Source organism: Dromaius novaehollandiae, chromosome 4, assembly GCF_036370855.1.
Source record: "Dromaius novaehollandiae isolate bDroNov1 chromosome 4, bDroNov1.hap1, whole genome shotgun sequence".
NCBI lineage: Eukaryota > Metazoa > Chordata > Aves > Casuariiformes > Dromaiidae > Dromaius > Dromaius novaehollandiae.
The window spans coordinates 62,929,331-62,954,292 of record NC_088101.1 but is presented as its reverse complement, the minus strand read 5'-3'; the positions used below and the strand labels follow the sequence as shown (position 1 = coordinate 62,954,292).

Genomic DNA, 24,962 nt, shown 5'->3' with positions numbered 1-24,962 from the left:
AGGTCTGCAGGGCAGAAGTTGTCAGTAAGAGCTTCCTTCATCATCTATATGAAACTGTTTTGCGTAAAGGTGATGCAGAGAAAGGCTTACAAATATATATTGAAATAGATATTTTGTTGTTTATCGTAAAAGCAAACACGTACTATGTTTATAGCTTTTTAGCAACTGATTCACACAAAAATAAAATGTCTTCCAGTGCTTTAACCAGCTTCATTGTTAAATCAAAGGTATGTCTAAATGGCATGATGCAATGCTGTGTAAAGACATTCAAGCTGTCTGCAAACATGCTCTCTTAGGTAGCAGGAACAATAAAGTGGCTGTCCATCTGAACTCTTCGGTCCCACATGTCAGCAGAGCTAATTCACTGAAGCACAACGCTAGCCTTGTGAGAAATTGTTCCCATGTTCAGATTTCAGTGCATCTCTTTCTGCCGTGGCAAGATACTTCACATTGCCATTGAATATCTGTTCATCAAGTGTGATTTAGAAGTGGATACATTCTACATCTCACGTATTTACTGTATCAACACAATTACTTTTGTTGCAATTTTAAATATCTTAAAAGATGAGATTATATTCAAAAATATTGTGCTGTGTAAGAGATCCACTGTCACAGCTGTGTATATCAAGATTGTTAAATTGGTACTGAAGTAACGTATTTCAGGATTATTTATCTTTGCTAATCTTTATTTAAAAAAATCAAGGGGAATTGCTTAAGAACTGGAACAGACCTGTGTTAATTTTGTGCTGTTACTCTACGTAGAGCTGTACAGCAGACTTTTATATAGGATATAATAACAGTTGTATGTCTTTGAATGAAATATTCACTTGCTTTGCATTTCTACATTGTCAGTGGGTTGTGCTTGTACCTATTCTCCATAACAGAATTTCCTGCATGAAGCCAGGGAGGATTTTCCTGCAGAAGTAGGATCATGCTTGAGCAGCGTAGGACTGGGGAATCACATTTTGCCGTTCTAGCCATCTAGTAGTACAGAAAGGGTAAAATGGCATGATTTCTGAGTAGCAGAATTTCTATGTAGGCACAATTAAGCCGTCAAATTGTGGGGCTAGCAGAGCTGTGCTAGCATTTGGGGGTCTGCCCAGAACAGGAGCAAGCTGTTCAGTTTTTCCCAAAGAAAGGTAAACTTGATCTTTCTGTGAGTGGATAATGTGAGAAAATATTCACAAGATGCCTATAAATATCTGGAGATTTGTACCCAAACAAAAAGCTTCAAGGAGATATTGACATGGAAGAGACATTTAGGCCCAGAGAGGCAAAAATTTTGATTTTGTTTGTTTTTATTAAGTCTATTTGGGGTCTAGTAATAAACTATGTCCTAATGTTATATGTTGAATTTCTCATAGGTAAAATATTCAGCTCTGGGAAAAGTCACTCAAAAGTGATTTCAAAAGCTTTTTAGCACACGCTTCTTATTTAATGCGTTATTTGATATATCACCCTTTAATCGGACTGTGTAGCATGGAATATATTTGTTCCATGTTTTTTTGAAATGCAGTTGCATGAGGAATAAAGCTAAAGGATAGCTCGCTGGCACCCTCTGTCATCTAGTATGCTTCCATTTTAGTGAGCTAGTTTTAAATAATGATAAATTAGTTACTAGTGTTTATAATATTCAAGTAAGCTATTTTACTGGAATAAGAACACAGCCTAGGTGTCTCAGTGATCATACCGAGGCCACCTCCCTAAAATTACGCTGTTCTCTGACCCATCCTAGGTCTCACAGTTCAGGCTAATCATTGACAGGGCTTTTACGATCACAAGCTTTTAGTGAAGCTTTGATAAGACACTCCAGCAGTTAGTGGCAAATGAAGACAGTCGGTGCAGCAGGGACTCCAGGGAATGAATGGATTTTTTTCCAGCGGCAGTGAAAGAAATCCGACATTAACACTGGCATTATAAAAGGGCGTAATGTGTGGCCGACTACTGAAGAGGTTTGTTGCTTTTTGGACATTGGTTTCCCTAAGGACAGCTACTGGGCTTGCTGGAGAGGGAAGATCTGTGTGGAAAAAGGACCCCAACTTCAGTCCTGTGAGTGAAACACAGATGTTTCTGTATGACACTTTCCCCAAAGAGTTTCTCTGGGGCGTAGGGACAGGGGCATTGCAGGTGGAAGGCAGCCGGAGGAAGGATGGGAGAGGATCCTCCGTATGGGACCAGTTCATCCACACAGCGTTCAGAGGTGCCGACAGCACAGATGTTTCCAGTGACAGTTATACCTTGTTGGACAAAGATTTGTCAGCCTTGGATTTTTTGGGAGTTACTTTTTATCAATTTTCAATTTCATGGTCAAGACTTTTCCCCACTGGAGTGGTAGCAGCTCCCAATGAAAAAGGACTTCAGTACTATAATAGTCTTATTGATTCTCTAGTCTACAGAAATATTGACCCCATGGTTACTCTGTATCACTGGGACCTGCCCTTGACACTGCAAGAAAAATATGGGGGATGGAAAAATGAATCCGTAATTGATATCTTCAATGACTATGCCACCTTTTGCTTCCAGACCTTTGGGGATCGTGTTAAGTATTGGATTACAATCCACAATCCGTATTTAGTTGCTTGGCATGGGTATGGCACAGGTATTCATGCTCCTGGAGAGAAAGGGAAAATAACAACTGTCTACTCTGTAGGACACAATTTGATCAAGGTACAGTATGATAAGATTTTATAAACTGATCTTGCACCTCCATTAAAAAATAATGGGAGGAATCAGCTGTGTAATCAATGGTGAAAAAATCAAGGAATGTGAAAATAGCATGAAATAACCCATAGCTAAGGCAGTCTTTTTTAATCATGATGTTGATTTTATTGTTTTGGTCACTCACTCAATAGCTGTTTGTTTGAAAGTGCTTGTTTATTACTTTATTTCAGTGACCTTTTGCCTACCAAGTCTATTAAAAAGCATGTTTTTCCTTCTTTATTCTTTTCTTTTGTTGAACAGCAAGTGTCAGCCACACAGAGGTGACTACTGTATTAGTTTATACTGAGGTTTATTTGTATCTGCATACTAGATCAATTCTACTGGCAATAGAATATATATATGTATGTATACGCATATATGAATCTGATTAGTTCTATCTTGGTTTTGTCGGGAAATGTGTCCCCTTCAGCATTTAAAATTTTCAAAATTACATTATTTTAATACCATTTTCAGCATTTTAATTTTTGTGTCAGGGTTATTTATCAGCTGTCTTCTACAAAATTACACATTCATGATCCCATCATTAGCTTGCACAGCTGCTGTACTGGGTCCTAAGCTTATGGTATTCTTTCTTTGGGAAAGACAAAAAGAAAAGTTTGAGGTCAGAAGAAATTACAGTGGGTCGTATTTTTTAAGGCAAAAGTGCAGACATCGTTCATGGCAGTGTCAACAGCATTACAGAGCTTACAGCATCTCCTCTGGTGGATTATTGATTTCATTCTATAGAGTAGCTAGGCAGTTCCTATGCATAGGAGCTTATATTCTTATTTGCTCTTGCTATATTTTAAAACAATTTATAAGCCCAGCAGTTTAAGATGAAGATTAACAGTATCACTATGGCTTTTTTCATCTGTAGTGCACAAAGTAGTTTACAGAGCAGGTCACTGTCCTGTCTCTTTTGACAGAGAAGTCACTATAATTCCCTGTGCTCAAAGCATTCCTTGCTGTCACCAAGAGAATTTTTCTACCTACCATGTATTATAATTAGTAAATAAATATGAATGTATTTCATACAGAAACAAGTATATACATGGAGGAAAAAAAATTAACAACTATCAGAGTAGTTAAAAATATTTTGTAACTGACCATTTCTGTTTCTTGTATTTGCTTCTGGGCTTGAACCTGCAGGCTCAATAGAAGTTTTACACAAGAAAAGTCATCAGGTACCCTAAGTCACTAACTGATTCCTGGCTTAGCACAAGAGATGCACAGAGATTTGTGAAACAACTCAAAGAAAACTGATGCTAAGTCATTCTTGTTATTTTCAAGTGTTATTTAAAATATAGTTGATATAATACATGTAAAAGATACAACACATATATATCTAGTATTGCTTCCCTGCATTTCTCATTGGCACAGTATATTATTTCAAATGGAAACTGAGGTATCAGCTAGGTAATCTCTGCATTTTCTCAGACTGTAAAATGAATCTAAGCACCAGACAGCATATACGGAGCAATGCCTCTGCCAAAGAATCAATTAGGTTTTGCAGTGAGCCAGTCATATCTGGGTTTGATATACGAATTACAGAGCTAAGTTCCTTGGTCTGTATTACGTAGCTGTCAGGCTTGATGATCTAATAGTTCCTTCTAGCTTTAAAATCTTGAATCTGAGTATAAAACATAATAACTTCAAGAAAAGAGTTAATGAGACTTCCAGCAATATGCAATGAAGTAGCTAGGTTTTTATTATGCTGGGGCAGAACCTATCTTCATGTTGTACCTTCCCTATAGCACCATGCACATTACCTGAGCTCTCTTCTGTGGCACAGTAAAATTTCTGAAAATTTTAGGTCTTCTTTACTAGGTATCTTAAATTTGCAGTAATGTATTAGAGGAATTGTATTAGATGAGTTTGGGGTTGCAGGTGGAAGGGATGCCTTTGCGGAACCAGTCAGCTTGAGTCAATTCTTCTCATATATATATATATATGTGTGTGTGTGTGTGTGTGTGTGTGTTTTTCTGAATAAAATATAATTAAAGCTAGTCATTCCACAGAAGTAGTTGGCAGTATACATTTCAAGCCAACTAGACAGAATCTTCTCAAAGATTTTTCTGTGTATCTGCATTTTCTATTTGTCTAGTATTGTTGACAATAGCATATAAACATAATGTATTGATACACAATCAGTAGTCATGTGCTGAGAAATATCTCTCCTTAGATTAGAGAATGTTATAAAAAATCTGTCTTTAAAGAGAAATCACATGGCTTTATTCTTTCAGAACTGGTACATGCAAATCTGTTTCTCTGACACTGTATTATGGGTACCTTTGAATTTACCACCGCCATACAAAAAAGTCCTCCCCCCAAAAAAAAGCCAAACAATAATGTCAGGTTTTGGGGGTATCATCCAAAGCCTGTTAAAGTTATTGAAAATATTACAATTTATGGCTTTAGGAGGAGCCACATTCATGTCAGTGTCAAGGCTTCGTTTTTGCACAGTCTACTGAAAGAGAAAAGGACAATATTCTCCATGCCACTCTATATATACCAGGTCCACCCTGGTATATATACCCATTGCTAAGCAGGAAAAACAGGTCTATAATGCTCAAAAGAATTTAATCCGGCCACCAGCGTGTTACCTCAGGAAACTGCTGAATAATCATTCTAATGCCTTTTTATAGAGCTATATGGGGTACTTCTGGATAAAATAAAAGTCAGGCTCTCTCATAAATGAGTCTTACTTTTAGTTTCATTTACCAATGAAGTGCTCTCCTTTGCAAGAACTAATCAGCATTTATATAAAGGAGTGCTCCTATGTGGTATGTCAATCCTAAACTGAAGCTATGTTTCCAACAATGACAAAAATGATATGACAAACCATAAACCTCTGCTTTTCTGGACTTTGGATTCTTTTATTATAAGAGCAGTTTGAAAGTTGCTGGAGATTTTTGTGTCTCTGGATGAAGGCTGAAGAAATTTCTGTTCATTCTTAACTATAAATTTTAGTCTTTTTCAAATGTGACAAAATGTTTTAGATTAAAAAAAACCCAGCAGCTTAATACTAAAATAATTGGGTGGCATAAGGAAAAAGTGCATGCATAATAGAACTATTCTATGGTAAAAAGAATGCTTCCATTAATTAATTCATTAGGTAGGGAATTATCTTATTAAGGATTTTCAAAAAAAAAGTAGGATTTTTCTGTCTTTATCAAGCCCCAGAGATGCATGCTCTTGCTAGCACAAGGCACTACAGATGCTTTAGCTACTAATATTCGTGCTTCCCTTCTGTGGTTTGCATCCTTTTAAGGGAATGCCCCAGATGCATCTAGTAAAGAGCCAGTCCTGCCTTCTACAAGGGTCTTGCTATTCAAGACACACAAAGAAGGCTAAGAGACTGCAAAGCAAAGGCTGCTAAGTAAACAGAGTGCTTAGGAGATCCAAGTGAGGAAAATAGTCTACAGAAAAGCTCAAAGAAAACTTCAATTTAAAACCTTATTTGCATGTTACTATGCATGATATCCATAGACAGAGGCTAATAATTACTATCAATCATTCTAAAGGACTTGATACCACTTCCACGGAAATGAATAGGAAATTAGCAATTTGAAGCTTATAAATTATGAATCACTAAGGGATGCACTTAGATAAGTCTCTATTCAATTGTATGATCATCATCATTAGTATGAGGAACATATGTGAAATTTTACACCAGATCCAGAGTGACAGTCAAAAGTGTATCATCTCCTTTCTTCTTTAAAGGAGACTGTGCTTTACAAAAGCAGTGTCGAAAAACAATTAATCATAACACTGTACTTGCCATGCAACATTTAAAAGAAATATCAAAGAAGATACAAAAACAAGCATGCCCCTAAGGTGTGTGTCATACTGAAGCAGAGAAGAAAAAAACTGCACACAGAAAAATTAGATGGATTTCTTTGATTAAATAGTAAATAAATCTGACAACAAGGAAGAAAATATATAGCAGATGAATCATTGTGATTGGAGCTAAATCAGATATTTTTCTGACCTATCATCATCATTTTTTCTGGATGTAGTTATGCTCTTTCTATATATCACTTAAACGGAGGTTTGTAAAGATCAGGAATTACAGCCCAGGCTGTCTTCTTTTCTTCCTCTGGATCAGTGCCCTCCAGGCAGCTTTGCCTTTGCTAAGTAACAGGCAGAATGAGACTTTTTTTTTTTTTTCCCCCTGTTAAAGATCATTCACACTCCCTTCCATCTTGCAGAAATGCCCAGGAGAAAACTATCAAAATAAGGAAATCTCCCTAAAATTTTTCTTCATGGACACTCCTTCATATCACCTACTAGGAAAAAGCAATAGATTTCCTTTCAAACATGCTGTAACCATATAGACCCATTACAGATCAGGTTGTCTCTGTGCCCAGCTCCATGGTAGCAGTCGCTGTGCTAGGTTCTTTTCATGGATGCTACTGCCTTTGGGACCTTTGGAGGAGCATGTCCCAGAGAAGTCCCATAATTCAGTCTCTTTTAAAATACATTTCTACAGAGTGAATGGAAAAATTCACTCAGTAGAATGAGTGAATAATTTTTGTCTCCAAGTCCAACCAAACACTTTCTTCCCTTTCTCCAAAGAGGCCTCCTTTCCTCAGGATCTAGGCAGATGAAGCCACACCAGTGCCCATATTTCTTATAGGAGGAGGGAGCTCTGTATCCATCAAGTGTGGCTCAAGGATGGACAGCAGAGTAGTCTATGTTTGTCTTCTTCATTGCTAGAAGAAGTTGACACCCATAACTTTGCTGGAAAAGCAGAATAACTCATTAATGAGTGGAATGTCACCTACTTGTGACAATAAGCTATTCCATGTCTAACATACTCCTTTTCTGACATCTGTATATCATTAAATTCTAATTACACACATTATTTCAAAAATACTTCGATTTGCCAAAGGAGGTTGTATTTGTGCAGTGGACATGCAGTATTATTAGAAAGAGAAAAAATGTTTGGTAGATCAGAGAGGAAGAGTGTGGAAAAAATGTGACTTTTTTGCAAAAGCCTGAATCTGCAAAATTCATTCACAGCAAAGTATTTAAAAGTTAAAAGGCACAAAGTGATCAGGTTTCAGTGGCAGAGGCTGGAGACCTACAGTCTAAGCAGCTGCATACTGCAGGGCCCCTTGGGGTTCTTGGTCTCTGCGAAAAATCAGGCAGCTTTTAGCAAGGTGCTAAATATGGAATGAATTCAATGGCTGAATGTAACTCAACAAAAATTCACAGGATTAAGCTCTGGATCTGCACTTCTTCCCAGTGGGGATGAAATCTATCCATATTTGTCAGTGCAGCTCTGCTAAGTTTGCCTTATAAAGGTCAAAGAGTCTTGTTTCCTTATGCTAAGTTCATAGAAATCGTTAAAAATTAAAAATGCCCCAACTAAAAAAATGAAACTATAGTGTGCTTCAAAAGGAACCCATATCAAGTTGTTTTTTTTTTTTTTTTTTCTCTCCTGAAATACCAATGAAACATTTTCCAAATCCTTATTTGGTGATTTAACCAAGGAAGGATTCCTGCTTACAGTTGGTGTCTGGGGACCTGGTCTAACTGAAGCCAGTTGACTAGCTCATTTCAGGCGGGAAGGGAGGCTCAGGAGCTGAACTCAGTCACCTGGGACTTTGCCACTTGACCCTTGTAGCTGCTTCTGTTCTTCAGCATGTAATTGCTTCAGAACAGATGCTTTTACCTAACTGTGACTATTACTGCTGATTTGCCTTAGACAGCCCAGTGTGCTTGAAGATTTCAAAGTATTTTACAAAAATTCTACCTATCACTGTCCTCTGGAAATCAAAATCAGAGAATATAACAGCAAATAAACTCCAGACAACTCTGCTGCCATTTATTAGGACTGCTGATTTTTGAGTCAGGGTCCAGTTCCCACGGAGCTCTCAAAGCCCAGTCCCGTGAGCCCAAATGGCATTCCTGTTAATAAATATGATTCTACTAAGTATTCTAATCCGTAATTTACAATTGGAGAAATAAGCACAATGAAGTCAAATGACTGATTTAAATAAATGAGCACCAGAAAAAAAGAGTTTTACAAACTGAGACCTTCATTCTCATCAGTTAGCCTGTTACCTCTGTGGGCTTGACAGCTGTACGCTGTTTTAGGTGGACTCCTATCTCTTCCCAGAGATGAGTGAGTTCAGAATTAGTATTATATCAAGTCCAATTTTCAAACAGTAGCAGTCATCAGTGATGAGAGTGTTTGGTAAGGCTTAGGTCAGAACTGATTCACACTTTTTCCTGTGATTTGTTGTTTTCAGGTTGGCTTTCTTATAATTCTTGGAAATCTTCAAGAAAAAGTTGATCCAAATGCAAGGCAGTTAGCATACAATGCATTTGGTAGTAAAACCTCAGCCTTTCAAACAGCCCTTTTAGAAACTTAGTTGCCTTAGTTGCCTGTATATCAAGAGCCCTTTTTTGCTTCACGGGGATTCAGCTTCAGAATCAGCTTGCAGTTTAAGGGCTTTAGCTCTACTGACCACATGGCATCTATACCAAAGACCACAGGCACCTTGAACTGAAAGAGACTCTCCGAATAAGCCGTGCACTTCTGCCCTTCTTCCAAAGCGATGTTTACTACGGCAGTCATCAGATTCTATGTTCTAGCTCTTCGTGGTTTAAAAAGTGAACAAACTAAATGCAAAGCCAGAATCATTTTATTAGCATTTTTTTAGTTCTAACTGTTCTAAACTGTTCTTGCTCTCCAGAACACTAAAATAACTGAGTATGTTGATGACATTGTTCTGTCTGCTCATTGCTGCAGCATTCGAGGAAAATTGCTTGACTTTAATAAATCTTACAAGTTTGAAAGTAGCCATCTTTCAACTGTAAGCTCTTTGCCTATGTACAACATAACTACAGGATCAGAGGTTAAAAGCACATGAGAAAGATATGCAGGAAGAGAAAAGAGGAGAGTAGTACTGTTGCCTTAATTCTATTAAATTGACTCATTTTATCTAGCCTTTTTAAGAGCTTAGTACTAACTGATTTAACATTCTCTGTGACTTTCAAGTCTGTGGAATAATATCTGTATTAATATCAGGAAAATATGCTGAAATTAATGCCGTATGTATCTAGAATAAATACACAATATTGATCATGCTTTCACTGTGTACTTAGCCTTGACATTTGTCCTTGATCTAAAAGGGAAAATGAAAGATTAGGGATTAAACTCTAACTGAAAAAAGATTAGTCAAGATTTACTCAAAATAGCCAATATAATGTGTGATATAACATTTAAATTGATGTTTATTTCATACTTGTTCTTACAAAACAAATACTATCAATCATTTGGTTCCATCAACAAGAATAGTTTGCATTTAGAAAAAACCTGCCATCTGAGGACATTAAGCTGCTTTACAAATAATTAACAACTCAAAACAGCATTATAGGCAAGCAAATGCTTATTGTGTCTACTATATCTATAAAAGCCCCTGACAAAGACAGCTAAGTTGCACTTTGACTACAGCTAACCCTCCGAATTAAGAGACATCAGTGACTCTCATGAATTCCTGAAAATCCTGTCTTGGCTCCCATCAAATGTACTTACCTGTGGTACCAGAGGTTTGCACCTGCAGCATCACACCTGTGGCTGTATTCTCAGCTTCAGACAATATTTTTAATAGTAGTTTTAGTTGCTTCTAATCAAACTCCTGAAAAAGCACATAAATATAATGAATTCTCCCTGGTTACCTTTTACCTGCCACCAGTGCATTTTAGTTAGTTGTATTTTTAACAAAGTTGTCTTTCACCAGGTCTTCATCTAGACATGTTTAATTGCTAGGATTTACCTGATGCCCCTGTAATGCTGCCTGGCACTGTGAATAATACAGCTGACTTCTGCAGAGGTTTTTTTTTTTAATTAAGCCAACACAAACATACACATTCCATTGAACAGTTGTGTTAGTAGGCTGTGCCTGGGAAAAATAATATCCTAGCCACATGAAAAATCACTAGATGCAGAGACCTGCAAGGGCTAAGGCCAAAGCAAGCCTTGGCCACAGCAGACACCCTGGGCTGGAAGGACCTTTGGGAGGGGACAACGAGGGTAACTGAGGCATTGGCCATATACATTTCTGATGAGACTACTGAGAGACCACTCCTAAAATACTGTAACTGTACCTTGCAGCTTGCCCCATGAATACAATTTTGCTGACTTCTCTTTCTAGCTGCAGAACCTGCATCTCAAAGGTTAATGTTGCTTTATCAGTATTTTCAAAGACAGACCTTGAATGAACATTATGAATGTGACCTTAGAAACCATAAACGACTGATACACAAAATTTCACAAAACTGTAATTCTTCCATACTCCCTGACTTGACCAAATATCTACCTGATATCAGGCCACTCACTTTAAACTGTCAAGGCTAGATAATAAACTGAAATTATTGTCAAATTTAAGCAATGCTATTTGGCTTGGTAACGATGTCAGTGTAGCTCAGCACTAAAAGCGTTTCACAATGCCTCTCAATGTTTTTTTGGGGTGCAAACAGTTATTTTCTTTCCAGCTTAGAGTATAGAAGCACACTTCAGGAGCAAAGTAAACCTTGAGTTACTTGACAACTCCACTTCAGCTGGGGAGAGGTCAGCTCCTTCCTCTGGGTCAGCTCCACCGGAGTGATTCACATTTACCCAGAGCCATCCTTCTCCCATAGCACACAAACACTGCAAGTGGTACCTACATCTCGCGCATATTCCTTTCAATGGATAGGCCATATGTAATGTGTGACTACTATATTCTCTTATATAAGTAATTAATGGCATGATGTCTTACCGTAATTCTGGTGTGTGGCAGAATGCTAAGCATGACGATAATCACAAGAAATGAATTAAGAAATGGTGCAAAGTACCCTTTTATTTTCACTAGCACAGTTAGCAAAACTTATCTCTGTCCTGGGGAAGCCAATATTTGGCCTATTATGAGTACTAAAATATGCCATAACCAATAGATCTTATGAGATAATGTTGCCAAATTTTCCATTAAAACCAGCGTGTTGTTGCTCTCAAAATGAAGGCTCAAAATGAATACTCAAAATGAATAAGTCTCATTCTGTTCTGTTTCGTGTACTGTCAAAAGAGCTATAATCATACCTTCCAAGAAGAAATGAACTAAACTCATGGATGAAAAATCTCACGCGTAACTATGAAACCTGACATTTGGGTTCAAACTCTGCAGCTAGGTCCTTTCTCAAGTTGTTCACGTTTAGGTACTGTGCAAATCTCATACTTAGTGTTGAACACTCACGCTCACGATTAGCCCAAATCAAAACAAGTGGAAGCGTGTCTCAGGGGAAGTGTGGGATGGGCATGGTTTGATCAAAGCAAATCCAGGTAACCCTCATGACAGGGACAAGTCAATGCACAGAGCCAACACTGACAACGCAGACATAGTTTGAGATGCATAATTAATGTAACAATTGTCGTGATGGTTTGAAATTTTAAATATATCAGCAGCAACTTCTTTACAAAGAACTAGATAGGACTGTCTAGGTCGCTGAGTCCAAATCCCACCATCGACAGCCATTTGGTCCAAAAGTATCTATGCAAAAGCTATTCCATGTACCTCCTGGGATGCAAACTTCATGTTAAAAGGCCAAAAGCCACAACAGAAGAATGCACACGAGATCCAAGGCATTACCACCACTCAGGACTTTGCAGTATAACCATTATTGCCCGTTACGACCGTACAGCGTAATTAATGTACCAGTGTCTTAACTGTTCATTGGTGTTGCCATAGAGTGCTGCAGGGAGTCCGATGTAGCTACCTGTCTGTCTAGCTGCAAACAGCCACGCACATACAGCTGTATCAGAGAATTACAGTTTAATGTTATTTTTTTCTCGTCAGGCTCATGCAAAAGTTTGGCATAACTACGAAACACGCTTTCGACCACATCAGAAGGGGCTGATGTCCATAGTATTGGGATCCCACTGGATTGAACCTAACAGATCAGAAGATGCTTTGGACATTTCTAAATGTCAGCAGTCTATGGAGAGAGTACTTGGATGGTTTGCTAAACCCATCTATGGGGATGGCGATTACCCAGAAGAACTGAAAAATGAATTATCTTTTTTGCCAAGTTTTACTGAGGATGAAAAAAACTATATAAAGGGAACAGCAGACTTCTTTGCATTTTCCTTTGGTCCTAATAACTTTAAACCTCCAAACACTCTACCAAAAATGGGACAAAATTTGTCCCTCAATTTGAGGGAAGTCCTCAACTGGATTAAACTGGAATACAACAGTCCTCGAATCTTGATCGCAGAGAATGGCTGGTTCACCGACAGCCACGTGAAAACGGATGACACCACAGCCATCTACATGATGAAAAACTTCATTAATAAGGTTTTACAAGGTTTGTATACAAATTAGTTTTTGGATTTTTGGAGCTTTGTTTTTAATCATTTGATATTTAGCTCTAATGATTTGATCTTTTCTAAAAGGGATATTGGTAACTAAGTTAATTATTAATTATTTCTGCTGCACAAGCACAAGTCATGGATCAGGATACACTGGTGCTAGATGTTGTACAAACACAGAGCAAAAACACAGCCCCTGTCCCAGAAAGCTAAAGTCCAACATCTGGGTTTGATTGAAAACTAAATAAGTACAAAACTGAGTCAGAAATGAATGGGAACAAATATATTGCACACCACTTTTCACAACCGGCCACCCAACTGGAAGGTCTGTGTCCGGGTACGTACCTCGAAAACACGAAGACGAGGCCAAGGCTGCATTTGCCGGCCGTCACTGCCGCGCTGGCTTCCTACGCCAGCCTCACGCCCCGAGCGGGTCGGCCGGAGAAGGGCAAGCAAGCATCAGGCTTATTGCACGCCAAACACCGATAATGTTTTAAATACACAGTTTTAAGTCTTGGTATTTTCCCTTCATAACGCCAGAGTAGATAAACACTGTCTGAAGGTAAAAGATTTAGTTTTATATGAAATGTAAACAATGTTAATACCTGATCCCTGTATAAACTCAGTATTTCTTTTTCCTCCAAGTGGGTTTTCTCTTTTCAGCATTCACCAAGTGACACCTGCTGGTTCGGAGAGCCAGCCTCGGGGAAGGGTGCTCGCCCACCGCGCTCTTCTTCCTACAAACCCCGTCTTCTCGGCTGCTTTTTTAGCATGTGATCTGCCGTATTACAATGATAGGATGGCTCAGATCTTTTCAAAAAAACCTTTCTTATCCTCAGAAAAGGGAGTGTATGAGAAATCATCTACTGTGAAGCCTAGTCCCTGAACGTGAATGTCGGAAGCTAAGGAAATACTGTATCACCAACAAACACAATTAAGCTCCTAATGAAGATTTTCCAGCTATACTTAAATTAGAGCTGGTCCAAATTGTAACCTTCATACAGCCCAGCTGTAGCCTATGTCCCAACTTTTCCAGATTTTCAGCATGTTACAAACTAGCATCAGTTTATGATATTTTGCATATTGCATTGACACAGCTGCAAAGTTCAGAGGCAAACCTGAATTTGAAGATATGTACATTGTTCAAGCAAACAGCTTGTAGACATTAGTCTGAGGTGGATTTCTGGACACTTCTGTAAGAAAACCCATAGCATGTTCCTTTTTTCCAGCCCCCTACAGCAGGCCTGACTGTAATAACCACCTGTGGATTCATACTTCTGAAATAGTTGGTCAGTGTTCAGACAATAACTACTTCACAAGAATTTTAAGCTACATTTTTATGCATACAGATGCTTTAACCTCTGCTTCAAGATACAGGATTACCTCTTAACTAATGCACTTTTTGTAAAGTCAACCTATAATACATCTAATTAGGAATCATATTTGGAACATATTTTCATATTTTTACTTACATAAAATTCAGATATGATGTAAATTTACTGTTCACAGCAAAATCATTTAGATCTTTTTAACCTCAGAACATATTTATATAGGCCGAATTGCAATGGGACAGCGACCGTTAAGATAGCATGTATTTGTGTGGAGCTATATTGTGTGTGCTCAAGGAGACAGCAGTGAACTTTGCTCTGTGTGTCGGTAGCCTGAAGTACTGCAGGCCACTAAAATACGCGATGTATAAAGTCGCCCCTGCAAGTGAGCTGAGCCCCCTTGCCACACGAGGATGCAGCGGAAAGCACAGCTCTTCGTTGATGTACCTAAGCCTGTCAGCATGGAAACTGTTTGGAGCAGGACTCCAAACCTCCCCCCTGTAGGAAAGGCACGTAAATGCTTCAGGCTCTGCTTCCCCGGATATTAGTCTGGCGACAACGTGAGCTTAATTAACAGCTGACCTCGTCTACCTTCAGCCTCTTGCTTTGCGCCAGTATCACTTTTAGGTGGGCTGTGTGGTGGAACAGATGGAGAAATTCATATTGGTTAGGAAAGTCGTCCCTCCTCTTTTTCTTTTATCGTTGGTTTGTACCCGTGCCGTCCAGCACGCACACCCTCGAGCAGCCGTGCCGCCGGCACGTCTGGGGCCAGGCCTGAGGAAGTTGATGCTGGCAAGAGAAAACAAGCCCGTAACCTACTAGCTTAAAATATTTCTCCGCTGGTGGAGGGGGAGCAAAGGAAACGTTGCACGTTTGATTTTCTTTGCACAGGCATATGGTCAGATGCTGTTATGATATTCAACGGGTTGATTTATTTTCCTCTGTGGTCCATCTCCAAACCACCTTAACGTGCTAAACATTTCCAACATCTGTTAGTGACCAAATAGTCAGTGAAGATAAGGGAACAGTAAGGAAATGACAGAAGTGCATTAACACTAGGAAATTACAGTATAGGCTGGGAGAAAGAACAGTTCACGTCTCAGTGCAAAAGCCTTTAAGTGAGCGAGAGGAAGAACACATGGCACAACTTTTGCTGCATGAGGGGATTCTTTCTGTCCTTCATTTCCTTCTCCCCTGTTGCCAGGTGAATGTCTGCCTTTCCAAAGCCCAGTGCTGGGTCACTTGCCACTTCATCCTCCATGCAAATATCGTAAGCTCCTGGATAGCCAAACTTCAGTACTATGTCCTCATCCCAAAGGACGTAATTTTTCCAACACAGAGACCACGTTCCTCTTCAAATCTTATCCCCCCTTGGCTTTGGAGGCTCCCTTTCCTCCACCTCCTTTCTAGTTGTTTATTCAGCATGTCTTTTGGGAGAATTTTCCCACCTAACTTTCAGTGAAGATTCTGACTTCCATTGTCTTCTCCCTCTACCGCTTATTTTCTGCATGGTCAACAGACAAGAATTCAGTCACTTTGCTGGTAATTTATAGGTCTATTCAACAGCTGCCTTCTTTGGTCCAAACAAAAAGCTTGGTCTCTCTCTCTCTTGACACTGCTTTATGGTTTTTTAGGTATTAGTTAAGCTCATCGTGGCTAGTAGCTCTCCTTAATTTCTGTTACATTCTCTCACCTGCTTTCACAGTCACTGCAGACCACATCAAAAACATACTCTGGCTCTGATTCACAGGCTCAGCTTCATCTATCAGGCTGCCACCTAACATCCACCTAAATATTAATGCTTTTTACTTATATACATATAAAAAAGTGCTTTTTCTTACTTATTTAAACAGCCAAAAATTCTCGTGTAGGCATTCACCATCTTGAGTCTAAAATACTGCAGTATCTTTTGCTTTGGCAATTTAACTTAGCCCCTATCCATGCAGAATGCATTTACAAAGGGTTTTTTTTTTTTCCAGGCTGCCACTTATGTTGTCCCTATATATCTGCCACCATTGATCCAGCCTTCCCAGTTGCAGACATGACGTACTCACCTTCACTTGCAAAGCACTTTTGGCCCATCACTTTCCTCTATGTAATTCTCCGCCTCCAGGTTTTGCACGCGATGTTTTCAGATGTTTTTGTGCTTTCTCCCATGCTTTCCCTCATATTAGGGAGTTTACTTTTCTTGAGAGTGCAGGCAAAACTGCTTCAACATTATCCTTCAAAATCTCCTTTGCCATGATGCTTTCTGGAAGTTAAAAGTGGGGTCTCTGTAGCACTGATGCAGCCACCTGCTACCTTTAACAGTGCCATCTCATTGCTTCATTGCGCTCCCCCTTCTCCTTGCATTCTGGCATAGTCTAGCATTTTTGTCTTATGCTCAGATTATAAACTCCCAGGCTTTCTGATGTCTTTATCCAGCAGCTGGTAAAGTGAAATCTTGGGCCGCAATAGTATTAGCGGGGACCTTGCTCCTCTGCTGAGTGAATACCAGTACCACGCAACACCAGCTCCTGCTGAAGTTGCAGTATGGTGTGACTAAGGCAGAGAACTTCAGCAGAAACATGACACACTAACTGCAATATCATCCTAAGAAAACAAGACAAAGCAATACTGATAAGAACGGAGTTTTAAACTGCAAAATTGCTTGGCTTTCTCTCAGTGGCCTTTGGGTGAAATATGGCTCTCCAGGTGCCTGTGTCAAAATTTGCAATAACCCTGCTTGGTCATTGCTTTGCCCTTGATATTCCAACCCTTAAAAGGTTAACGTGAGGTGTCATCCTGCATTACTGCCTAGTGAGAAGGTGGCAGCACACAGCTAAGCTGACTGATAATGGAATTTGGACCTTCTCTTCCAGGTTGTCAGCTGGCACGCGGCCTAAGCGGGTAACAGCTTTTGCTACCTGGTGGCTTAGTGAAAAGCCACTTTGGAAATCGCGTTGCCCTTCCCATTCCCATAAATCAGGTTCCACATCACAGAAAGCATCCCCCTACTTAGCATCAAGCAGTAATTTTGTCGCTTTTCTCAGCAGAGCACTAAGATCTCAGAGGCACTAAAACACACTGTGCTATACAAGCTTTTACAAGGTGGAGGGGCAATGAGGAGTGCCCACAGAAACACGCATGCGGTATACGCACTTTGTGAATCAACCCAGCACTTCTGACTCTGCGCTGATCAACCCAGCTTCTTCTTCTGTAGTCATTATGTGCCCACAGATGTTTAATTTTTCAAACTGGAAGCTAAATAAGCATTTATAAAGGTTACAGGTTGAAGATGTCCTTTAAATGAAGTAGGATGATAAAAAAAAGTCATAGCCTGATGGCAAATACAACTGAAGCAAAAACTAGATGAATGGCCTGATTCTTAGTCATGATTCTCTGACTTTACTGGTGAAGATTTGTTATTTGCAAACCATCAAATACAGCTTAAAATCTGGCTGTGGCACAGTATTTCATGCTTGCTCAGAGCAGAAATAATGCAACCTATAATAACTTAAAGGAACTAGTGATGATTAAGTATTTTGTTAATGAACAAGGACTAAGATCCATTCCTGTCACAGCTTTGCAATGAATTACAATGGGCCGATACCGCCACAAGCATTGAGAAAATCCCCGAGATTTTCAAAGTGAATGGACCTCTCTCATAAATCATCCTTTATTTGTTAGAGTCCTAAATATAAGACTCGTGTGTTTATTTCTTATACAGCTATTAAATACGACAACATAGATGTGTTTGGTTACACAGCCTGGTCGCTCCTTGATGGCTTCGAATGGCAACATGGCTACAACATCAGGCGCGGATTATTTTACGTAGACTTCAAAAGTGAAAAAAAGGAAAGGATTCCCAAGTCATCAGCACTTTATTATAAACAAATCATACAAGAAAATGGCTTCTTCCCAAAAGAGTCTACCCCAAGTTTGCAAGCTCAGTTTTCCTGCGACTTCTCCTGGGGCATCACCGAGTCTGTTCTCAAGGTAAGCGTTAAATCCTGCTATTCGAGGCCAGGCAACAAACAATTTTACCTTGTCATAAAAGACCACAAATTGCACCTGTCATCCAGAAATCTCAAGGCACGCCATCAACACAAATTAAGCATGGTCAATTTTATGGGTTTAATTGGAGCTGCTTTACAGTTGCTGCTAGCTGCGTTGGTTGCAGCTGTGTCTCCCCCTCTGCTCATGCACCCACAGGGCGCATCAGTCTGGGCAGTCCCACCTAGCTCACACCAGGAAATCTCAGAGCAAGCAGCTGAACATGGCTGCAGCTCGCCAGGTTATTTTTCAACCAGCGGCATTTCCCAATGCAGGTCACAGCGAGGCCCTGCAGACACCCACGCGGCACGGTGGGCAGCACCAGGCGCTCGTGCTGATGGGTCTGCTGCCAGCAGCACTGCCACGTGCTACAGGTCTCGCCTGAAGCTACCGAACAGGACAGAAGTACAGCCAGGCTCAACCCAGGGATCTGGGCACCATTACCAGAAGTGGATAATGAGCCTTTCTTTAAACAAAAAACACAGACACCACAGGTGACGACAGCCCACACCTGCACAGATGGCCCATGTTGTCTGAGCTCCCCTTCAAAAACAGACTGTGCTCTCTTTTTTCCCCAAACTGTTTCCTTTTACCACCCCACTGTCGTGGGAGCTGTGTAAGAACTGCCCTTTGCATGACCAGAGCGCACTGGATCAAGAAGATATATCTGTGTAAAAAATATATTGAGCATTCAGGCCAGTGGCAGGGGAAAGGAGCAGGACATGCTGAGATTAACAGGAGAACTTCTTAAATGACATTACGCAGCTGAAGAAAATAGGAGAGCAATTTTACTTTGCCTTGCACACACGAAGGAAAAGCACAGGTAACATACGGTCATTATTGTGGCCGAGCATTAGCACAGGCAAAGCACATATAGGCAAGTCTGTTTTCAGCTTTACTTCAGAGCATCTGAGCAGGACATCCAGCACTAACACTACAGCACAACACATGTAGAAATGCAAATAAGCAGATATTCATCTAATTGAAAACCACTTCAATATTTTTTTCTTTTATTAAACCTTTTATTTTCACAGGCAGAGTCTGTGGCTTCCTCACCCCAGTTCTGCGATTCGAACCTGTATCTCTGGAACATCACAGGAGATGGGCTCTTGCACAAAGTCAAAGGAGTGAAGCTAAAAACCCGACCAGCACAGTGTACAGATTTTGTCAGTATTAAAAAGCAGCTTGACCTCCTGGAAAAAATGAAAGTCACCCATTACAGATTTGCACTTGACTGGGCACTAATTTTACCCAATGGAGATTTGTCAGTGATCAACAGACAAGTTCTTAGATATTACAGATGCATGATTACTGAAGTACTAAAACTCAATATTCAATCTATGGTCACCTTATACTACCCAACTCACGCCTACCTGGGCCTGCCAGGTCCTTTGCTGCAGGCAGGAGGATGGTTAAATCAATCGACTGCCCATGCTTTTCAAGACTATGCAGCTTTATGCTTTCAAGAACTCGGCGATTTGGTTAAACTGTGGATCACAATAAATGAGCCTAACCGACTGAGTGATGTCTATAATAGGAGCAGCAATGATACCTACCAGGCAGCACACAATTTATTAATAGCACACGCCATGGCCTGGAAAATATATGATGAGCAATACAGACCCTTTCAGTACGGTCAAGTGTCCCTGTCACTGCATTCGGACTGGGCTGAGCCTGCCAACCCCTACTTTGAGTCTCACTCAAAAGCTGCCAACAGATTTCTTCAGTTTGAAATTGGCTGGTTTGCCGATCCAATATTTAAGACCGGGGACTATCCAGCTGCTATGAGGGAATACATTCTCTTTAAAAACAGAAAAGGCCTCTCATACTCTTCATTGCCGTATTTCACACAGGAGGAAAAGCAGCTTGTCAAGGGTGCAGCTGACTTCTACGCACTGAATCATTTCACCACAAGATTCGTGATTCATGAACCGCAAAACGGGAGCCAGTATGAATTTGACCGTGATGTCCAGTTTCTGCAGGACATCACCTGCCTGAGCTCCCCTTCCCGTTTAGCTGTGGTGCCTTGGGGGATACGCAAAGTTCTAAAATGGATTAAGAAAACCTATGGTGACATCGATGTTTACATCACCGCAAATGGAATAGATGACCAGTCCTTAGACAATGATGAACTCCGAAATTATTACTTAGGAAAATACATACAAGAGGTTTTAAAAGGTGAGTATAAGATAAATGCATATTCAGAGCTGTTTTCGTGGCACCTACCCAGGCATTCCTTAAGCAAGCACCTAAAACTCGCCCCAGGCAGAGCAAGCAGCTCAGTCGAGACACACGAACTAGAGGACAGCATTAAACCTTCTGGGGGGCCTCTTCTAAAGGCCTGCTCAGAGCAGGTATAACACAAACCAACTGCTTCAAGCCCCTCACATGAAATGCAGTCACAGCTGCTTCCAGTCTAAACCATTCGAGAAGCCATCTGTGCAGGCATATACAACCGAGCAGTTAGTTTGTTCAGAAGTTGGTGTGAAGTGAAGTGCCATCTCCCACTAAGTCCCACGGGAGAACCCCAGCTTCCGTTTGACAAGAGGCAGGAGCATCCTTCCTTGCTCACTGAAGTCAAGTCATTGGACAGTAAAGCATAATCAAATCCGAGGAGGTCCAAAGAGAGAGAGAGACAGAGGAAATATGGTAGGACACCAGCCTTTAAGGAGCTGCTGTTGAAGGGAAAAACCTTAGATTAGACCTTGCTCCACTGCTTGCTTTCTGTTCTTCACCTAATGACTTCAGAGAAAAAAATTATAAACAGTTATGAAGGGACAAAATCCAAGACTATCTTTTCATCCAAGCCAAAAATCTTATTAATATCTTTGTATGAGGGGGAAGAATGTGACAAGAGCCTCATCCCTACCGCATCTCTTCCTCCAGTCAAACATCAGAAGGAAAGCAGTGCGCTCTGTTCAGCTTTTCAAAAGACAAGTTGCAGCGCTGTACTGTGACGCTGGAACCCAAGCAGCAGAAAGGCAACACTTGGGCTACGCAGCCTAAGGTTTCAGATACATTCCTGCACTCCGTATTCCCTATTAGCAAGCTCTAGAGAGTTCCCTGAGCAGGGCTTGGATTGTCTGTAACACTTTTCTGAGGCTTATGTATACAATATAGCCTACCTTTCCTGGTTTTCCCCTCCCTAGGGGCCAGCTACACAAAAAACAAGACAAGTCTTACTCAGATGGCTAAAAAGCACAGCTTCAGATTATTTTGAGACACCACCAAGAAACAGCAACCACTCTCCCTCCTCCAGTGTTTAGTTCTTTCTCAGTTAATATAGGACTAACGAGTGTTCTTTGATTTGTCTTCTGTACTAATCTGACATTACAGACAAAGGGACATTAAGTTATTCCACTGTTAACCAAATGAAAAGGTCATTTTAAGGGCAATGGTCATAGTATTTCCATTTTAATTTTCAGATAGCATAATATTTTAGTCCTTATAGAAAGATCCTCCTGATTTATAAGGTTCATGCCTGAGTCACATTCCAGATTATCCTCTCTGCTTACATATGAACTGAAGAGATTTTTACTCACCAAGGGTTGCTGTTTGTGATTTTATTAAAACATTGTCACCCAACACTCTGTAAGTGTAGCACTATACCATAACCATCATGTATGTTGGGGACTGAGCACTTGGAGGTGGAATTCCCACGGGAGTTTTAAAGCTGGCACCCCACTGCCCCTCGCAAAAGCAGCAGCTTTCCTTTCCCGCTCAGCTCTGAGCTCAGCAGAAGCTGGAGGCATCCAAATTTACACACAGGCAAGATAGCACTACATACTGGAGAACTGAGGAATGAAGCTTGGTCCTCCTCTTCCTCCATCACCTGCTTCCTCTTTGCAGGAATGGTATCATTTGAATTTTAAGATCACAGCCGTTCCATACCCTGGCCTATGTGCTAGATGTAGGGAAACACAGAAAAGCAGCAACAATCAGTGTCTGTTCCTCCTCAACTGCATTCCCACTTGAACATGTAGCTGTCAGTCCCCTATGAGCATGTTCCTGACTCAAAGCAGGACGTAAGAGGGAGGCTGGCATGCACTTTCCACATATAAATGCAAGTATTCAAGAAAACAGGCCAAGTCTTTTTGTAAATCCAGCTTTCACAGAGGAGATCAGGTGTCTGTAATACAGGAAATTCCCAAAGCCTAACTCTTCTTTTAAACAATGATAAACTTTCTATTTAAGACAGTGGGAACTGAGTATTATTAGAAGCAGTAAGTATAGGTAAACACTTTATGATGCAGTTATGTTTAAGTCTATAGATTAATCATTTGAAATGTTAATTCATTTCCAGGAAGTTTGCAATTCATACAAGGTTTTATTAATAACTTTTTCTTTTCCCCCCAGCATACTATATCGACAAAGTCAAGATTAGAGGTTACTATGCATTTAAACTGACTGAAGAAAAATCTAAGCCCAGATTTGGATTCTTCACTTCTGATTCCAAAGGAAAGCCTTCAATAAAATTTTACAATAACCTCATAAGCAATAACGGCTTTCCTGCAGAATATTCAACCTGTCATCCATCAAACAAGGAAAAACAGTGTAGCTTCTGTTTGTTTATTTCTCAGAAGAAGCCACTGATATTCTTTGCCTGCTGTCTTTTCTCTACTCTTATCCTGCTTTTAACAATTATTATTTTTCACAAAAGAAAAAGAAGAAAACGTTATAAGGCAAGAAGTGTCCAGCGCATCTGTGTTTCATTTTAAAAAGGGGCCATAAACCCACTTTCAACTAGATTCCCCACCGTCTGCACTCTACAGAGGATAATATGGATCAGACAGTTATAGAAAAGCACTATGCGAGTCACTCCAGTTATACACACCATGCATTTCAGTTGAAAATGGAAAATTGTAAGCACAGGAAGAGCTATGATGACATTTGTTTCTGGTAAAATTACTTTTATCCACTTCCTTTACATAGAAGATGAATTCAACTATTTAAAGGAAAAAGAGAAGAAAATCAAAAGACTCTCCTGTGCCTTGGAATAAACTTTCAAACAGTTTGACTTGAAAAGACATATTAAGCTGTGAGAACTGATACGCACTTTAATATGAACCTCTTTGAACCAAAACTTGTTGTGATGTATATTCATGCTGTGAATGTTGTTGAGTATGAAACTGCAGTTGCTAGGGGATGTAAATAAGAGTTATTAAAAGCCACAAACTTCGGCTGACTACAACACCAAGAATTAAATATGCTGGGCCAGATTCTGAAGATACTTCCAAAAGAACAAATCCAAATAACTCCACTACAGACTAGCATAACTATCTGTTATGTATTGCATGAAGCAGAAATCAGATTTTAACATCTTATTTTAAGTGAATGTAACTGGACCCACAGGACACAAGTTATATACAATCACCATCTTTTCAGAAGGGGGCAGTCACATTTTTATTAGACAACATCAAAACAGATAGTATTTATGAATCTAGCCAGAAGAATGATGAACATAATTCTAAATTGCTCTTTTCATAGAAATAAACTATCATCTTAGTTCTGGTATAGTACCAGCGCGAACCATGAGATGAGTGGAATAAAACCATTAGACCAATTTGTTTAGAAGCACTTATTCCATTAAAAATTCTGTGCAAATCTCTCCTATAAAAATAACATTTTCCACGTTTCTGCCAGAACATCTTTCTTTACAGTGTAAGAAGCTGCAGATGCCTTGTTTCACAGATCAAATAATATGCAAAGATTTTATCCCACCAAAAATATCTTTACTAATAACTTTCTTCCATGGTACTAAGACTGAGATGTATGCATTTTCCCAGCTTTATTTGGCTTTTTGTGTTACAACACTCAAGATAATGCATTAGTGCATGCTGTTTCAACATTCACACTTGGCAATTAGGCATTCTTTTGCACCTATACTAGAAGATACCCGAGTGGTACGATCTCTACAGCATGGCAACATTAAGTTTTAAATAATACATCAATTCCCGCTACACAAAAATAAGTCTGTGACAGAAGAGAGCCTGAAACCAGCACCTCAGTTGTAGAGGCATTGTGGGCAGTTTCAAGCTCTTGTCCCCTTTTCAATGCAATTTCCAGAGCTGCTTATTCAGTAAGTCATGTTAAGATTATGCCAGTGTTAGCAAGTAGTGCAATATGAGAGCACCTATAAGGCGCAACAGTTGCTGCTAAAGTTCCAACTCCTGTGCATTTTGCAAGGGTTTACTTCTGACAAGCTCTAGGCTGGCCCTGTGGACACAAGACTAGTGGCTGGAGCACATTACGTAAACTCCTGCAGTACATCTTCTTGTTTAGCATCATCTAAAAGAAATCCAGTTCACATGCTCCAGAACTGCTGCACAGTGTGAACTAAAGTGCAATTACTGGGGACAAAGAGGACATTCACTACAAAAGTGCATTCCTGATTCAAATCAAACCACTAGTAATAGATGCACCCTAAGGGTTTTTAATCATTGGAAGGCATAACTAGACATACTTGGAGACAGTGGATTAAGCCAAACACACCACTGTGTCTACATTTGTATTATTAAACTTAGAATTCAGAATAGAAGTGC

At 39.9% G+C, this 24,962-nt stretch overlaps 1 protein-coding gene across 2 annotated transcripts; it reads left to right on the top strand.

Moving 5' to 3' along the window:
• The first annotated feature begins 1,815 nt into the window (after window positions 1–1,815).
• KLB (klotho beta) lies at window positions 1,816–24,083 on the top strand. Of its 2 annotated transcripts, none has more exons than XM_064511270.1 (5): window positions 1,816–2,667; window positions 12,546–13,053; window positions 18,134–18,363; window positions 19,455–20,598; window positions 22,777–24,083. In XM_064511270.1, the coding sequence occupies exons 1-5, from the start codon at window positions 1,930–1,932 to the stop codon at window positions 23,136–23,138; spliced, it is 2,982 nt and encodes a 993-aa protein (XP_064367340.1). In that variant the 5' UTR covers window positions 1,816–1,929; the 3' UTR covers window positions 23,139–24,083. The 2 variants fall into 2 exon arrangements, with proteins under 2 accessions (XP_064367340.1, XP_025949524.2); XM_026093739.2 differs by having other exon boundaries at window positions 18,095–18,363.
• The last annotated feature ends 879 nt before the right edge of the window (window positions 24,084–24,962 follow it).